The following is a 5,431-nucleotide window of genomic DNA, read 5'->3' as shown; positions in this document are numbered from 1 at the left end:
TCATGAATTACATTTACTTTATTATTACATGCATTTTAGACAGTGATTCATATTGTTTATTTGCAGAAGTAGTCATTCTCAATGTACAAGTAATTGCTGTTACAGTGAAATTCATTAGCATGCACTGCACACAATTGTGTGCAAAGTTATTGTTTTCAGTTAGAAAATTTTAAGGTAATGATTTCTAAATTGATATTATAGAGTTTAATTTTGGTTTTATGAAGACATTGCATAGTTGATGCTTAGCTTCTCCTGAAAGACTGCAATGTGGTACCAGTATTGCTGAAGCAGATCAAGTGACAGTAGCAAACAAGAAGATTTGAAGAAGAGGCATAACTTTCAGGGTTGAAAGATCAGCAAGTACAGCCTAGGAGGAAAACCAAAAAGGCTTGTTAAACTTGACATTTGAATCAAATTTCCTTAAAGCAAGTTAAGAAGTCAGAAAAAGATTCTAATACTGACTTTATTATTGTCAATAATTTGATTTGGACCTTGCTAGAAACAAATTATATTGGTTTATGTTTGAACTTTATTGCATTATTTTTCATTCTAACATTTCAAAGAAAAAGCATATGTTTACATATATAACCCAAGTAACTTTATTTTAGCCTTTAGCCTTACTTCAAATATACATGGCATCATGGGTGAACAAGAGGTCTAACATTTCAACTTGCTTCTAAAAATAATTGGGAATTAAGAATCCTTATCCTGTGGCTTGGCTAGTACTTGTGAAGTAAGTCCAGCATAATACCTCAAATAGTTAGTCTTCTCATGAATTATGTTTTAAAAAAAACCCGAAGAAAGTGATCACAAACTTTCAAAGTTTGGAAAGAATCAATCACCATATTTTTGTGGAAAACAAACAAACAACCAACAAAAAACCAACCCCAAACCAACTAATTATTAAACAATAATAATCTTCATCTTAATGACTTAATTTCCTTCATTTCCCATGACCATATGCTCAGTGAAATTTCAGATTCATACTGACAAAGTAATCTTGTAAAATCTTTGTAATTTGTAGCACAGAGGTAACTCCATTAAAATGTGCTGAGGAAAAAGGTACAAACCCCTACAATATTTCAAAAACAATATACCCCACAAACACAGATTATATACTAAAACAGAAAAAAAATCTAATTGTACAAAATAATTTTATAATACTGCATTTATGTAGGAAATATCCTTTATTTCCTTTTACTCCAGAAAAGCAGCATTATGTACTGCATATTCACAATTTCTTTACTTTGTACCTAAGGTAAGAATTTAGACAGAAAGATTTGCACTATGTACCATGTGCCACGTGAAGCTTAAGTTACTCCTATTGGCAAAGCATCAGAAACTATTTCAATCTCCTCTAACTGAAACTTATCCTTACTTCAGCTGCAGCCAGTGACGTCACCTCCATCAGGTTGACTGCTCGGAAAGCAAACACAGCAGCTGCCAGGACTGAAAGAAAATGCCCAATATTTAAGTTCCTGACCTGTTAATTAGTGGTTAGAATTAATCTTGATGTAAAATACCAATTTTCCCTCCCTTAGATTAATCATTTTGATTCTGAAGAATAACGTAAAACAAGTGGCTGTGTTTGAGCTTCTTTGTCCACTTTTAAACAGACAGAAAAAACACAACATTCTTTCAGATTAGTCTGAGTGAAAATGCCTGAGTTTAAGATGACTAGCTTTTGATTAAAAGGACAAGCTGTCTTATATATACAAATGGAACCAAAACCTTTACTCTTCTATTCAACTCCTTCATATTTAAAAACTGACCCCACTGAAGATACATGTCTTCTTTAAAACCCCCATCTTAAACCTTCATAAATATGATGGCATTATTTAAGTACAAAACTCTCAAAGTCTCCTAAAAGATGCCATTTCAAAGGAAGAAATCATTCAGCAAAATCAGAGGGACTCTCAGTCACTTAAAGTACTGAAGTAGTAGTTGCTATAAATGAATAACATGAATCTTGCATTTTGTGAAAGGTGATGAACTCATTTACCAAAACCACCAAAGAATATCCTATGTTCTGTTCAGAGACCAATAAGCATGTTTTAAGTGTTACCAAAAAAAAAAAAATTATCTTGCATATTTTTAGTTAGAGATGCAGTATTTATGCAATTCTAGTTTTCTAAAAGTATGTTATTTGACAAGTATGTAATCTGCTTTCAGCATTCAAAGAGCTTTTTTCTTCTTGTCACAAAATACATTGAATCTAACATGTATCTGCCCCACATCCACCCAGATTTAAAATGTTTTGTAAAAATAATTCTATTACCAGCAAGAATTTCTAGAGAATTGTATCCCAGGATTCTGTCCCACAGAAGCAAGAGCTGATCTGTAGCTAAATAACCAGAAAATGCTCGTACCATCCATTTAAATGAAATTCGTAGCCTGCAAACAAGGGATAAACAACAGTTATTATATTTCTGCCTCCCATAATGATCAGAAGAATCCTCTATAAATTAAAAACATTTCATTATCCTCTTGCATTTCTCTTCCAGGAAGAACAGCCATTTTTCTTGCTGCATTAATAATCAATATTTTAATTTGCAACAGACATCATAAAGCTATTTAGCACCTCAGTTGATAAAGTGCTACTATCTTTTCCATTATCATTCTGATCAAACAATCACATTAGAGTGATCCTCATCTATTATCACCCTCAGTGTTTCATCCTCTCTGCTATTATGCTATTAAAATGGATACCAATTATGGCAAAGAGGGTTTTCAGGTTCTATTGCACTTGGTGCCATGAGTTCACTATCCAGTGACAGCCTTTTGCTCTCTGGTACCTTCTCCTGTAACTAACACATCTCTGTGTCTTCTGTCCCCCAGGACATAAGTCACTTAGTTCCATCAGATCTGACATGAATTACTGAAACTTAGCTGAATAATGCAGCATTTGTCTTACAGCAATTCTCCTCTCTTTTTCAAAGAATATACAGAAGAAATGCACAAAGCACAGATATTCAAAGGACTCCAGCTGACTTTCAAGAAAAAATGGCACACTGATGTTCACACCTTTGAATAATTTCCCGTAGATCTTAAATTAAATACTACAGAACAGCGTTTTCAGAACAATCAATCTGCAACATTTGTAAGAAGTCAGAAAGAAGTACTTACGGCTGAGCCCCAATTTCTCGGAGGTGATAAAAGAGCTGGGGCAGATGAGTTTGTAGAAGAGTCTCAAAAAGCAAACACAATGATACAATGCCCTAAAGAAACAAGTATAAAGAAACAATACTAACACTCATTCTGTCACATCCAAGAAAACAGTATCAGCAGGTAAATATGCATGAATTTTTAATTCAAACAATAGAATACTATTAATTATATAATATTCAGCTCAGGTACAAAAGGCCCAAGCAGCTCTAATACCTTCAGCCACTAAAGCTTTGCTCCTACAATTCTATCTATGCATCAACAACATCATATGTTCTGATAGTCCCTTTCAGCTCCAAGTTACTTATCGTTTTGTATGTCAGGATATAAATATTTAGTGGGTTATTATAATATGAACTACTTGAAATATTTCCACTCTGATGAAACAGACGTCAGCTGCACTAAAAAACAGAGGATGTGAGAAAAAGTATCTCTGATAACTAAAACCAAACAGCAATGGGGATAACCACAAAAAAGTTAGATAGAAACACATTTTAAATTTTCTTTTTAAAATTACAATATAAATGAACAGATTCTATTTGACCTGTTTCCCTGCTATTAATGATTGAAAGCACAGTGCATAGCCTTGAAATGATATATCAAGGAAAGGATTTTCTTTTAACCAGGAAATGTTTTCAAAATGCAATATTACTCTTCTGCACTTTTTGAAGGAAAAAAATAATATTTGCTAGGTTTTATTCCTCAGAAATTGAAGATAAGCCAATTTCTACAATTGTCTTACATTCAAGACAGCACGTCCTGGTCATAAACATAACCAAACTATTTAAATTCATCTAGTAGTGCTAAAAAGCATGTGCCATCATACCAAGATACTTCGCTAAACAAACACACATTAACTTGATATCACTGAAACAATATCTGTATACATATATTTTACCCCCTCTACCCCAGACAGTACTTCATTGTGCACTTACACGTCATCAGTGAAAGAAACTGAGTATGCATTTTGTGACTCCTTGAACTGAGAAACCTACTACATTAAAACACTTAAGTCTTATAAAAGATCCCACACACTCATAAAATGAGAACTTACTATTTTAATAAGGTATATGATATTCTATTGCAAAGAGTAACACGGACATAGAAAACAACAATATCCAAACTAGAATTACCTAATAATCTTCCCAAACATGCCTGAAATATTTTATTATATTTAAAAGAATACATTTCAATCGCATAGAAAACCATGCTACTGTATATTATTGTTCTGTAGCAAACAGAATATCAAGTGAGTGGGTTTAATTCCTAATGAACTTACAGAGGGATGAGAAGAGATGGAATGGAGTCTGAAGAAAAAACGCACATACATCTCACGGAATATCTGATACAATTTGGAAGGTTCATGGTACAGAAAACAAAGTGGAGCAACTGAAAGGATAAAAGAATTATAATTGACTCAACACTGTAAACTGCTAAAAGAGTTCAATGATTAAGTGCATGAAGTATGAGGAAAAATCAAGTAATTTATAGTAGCAAAATTTACAAAAACAATACTAAACCAGTTATTGAGGAAGACTGTTATAGAATATTTCTATCATTTAATGTAAAAAAGTAAAGAAAGGGAGTGCGATACATTCTAGGTAATAGTTATATATATTTCAAGAATCTAAACTAATAAGAACTGCTTACTACAGTGCTGGCTTCTCTGCGGTGTAGGGCAATAGGATATTGAACAGAGCAAGTTTTTGATTCAACTATCTATAATTTCCAATGTGCCCAGGGGTTAGTGACCAGCTCCTTACTTCACTTGTAAGACTGCTTGAAGACAGATGTTGTGAAAATGAAAATATTAAATAACAGCTTTTGGTTGCCACAATAACATCCCGTAAGTATGACAAACTGATAGAGACCTGTTTATTTCTTACAAGATCTGTAAAGCATGGACATTTGGTGGTTTACTGTTTAGAACTCATTTAGTAAAGCAGTAGCTCTCAAACTTTTGTTGTTTTGTAAAAGTCCAGCATATGGATAAATATGTTATACGTATATGCTGCACAAACATAATCGGTTCTGTCAGACTGATACTCCATTCACTCAATGCATTTTCAGAGACAGTTTTCCTTATACATTTTTGTGAACAGCCTTTTTATCTGTTCACTCATCACACTGACTGCTTCACTTTACAGGTCCATTCATTTTGGATGACAGCTTACATTTTAAAACACTCACAGTCTCTATCTTTACATTCACCTTCCCTTCCATTTTTTTTTACAGAGGCTGGGGATGTGGATACATTTGTCTGCAG

The 5,431-nt window shown here is 33.3% G+C and overlaps 1 protein-coding gene across 1 annotated transcript in view; it reads right to left on the bottom strand.

Moving 5' to 3' along the window:
• Positions 1–5,431, bottom strand: part of TBC1D19 (TBC1 domain family member 19) — a 46,495-nt gene continuing 41,064 nt past the window's right edge. The window contains exons 17-21 of the mRNA XM_027686507.1: positions 4,445–4,554; positions 3,127–3,218; positions 2,279–2,394; positions 1,379–1,449; positions 1–367 (exon numbers count right to left, since the gene is read on the bottom strand). Of these exons, the coding sequence (XP_027542308.1) occupies positions 293–367; positions 1,379–1,449; positions 2,279–2,394; positions 3,127–3,218; positions 4,445–4,554 (464 nt within the window). The 3' untranslated portion in view covers positions 1–292. The remainder of the gene's footprint in view (positions 368–1,378; positions 1,450–2,278; positions 2,395–3,126; positions 3,219–4,444; positions 4,555–5,431) is intronic.

This window comes from Neopelma chrysocephalum, unplaced genomic scaffold (genome assembly GCF_003984885.1).
Source record: "Neopelma chrysocephalum unplaced genomic scaffold, ASM398488v2 Primary Assembly neopelma1_71, whole genome shotgun sequence".
In the NCBI taxonomy this organism is placed as follows: domain Eukaryota; kingdom Metazoa; phylum Chordata; class Aves; order Passeriformes; family Pipridae; genus Neopelma; species Neopelma chrysocephalum.
This window is presented reverse-complemented; position numbering and strand designations above follow the sequence as displayed.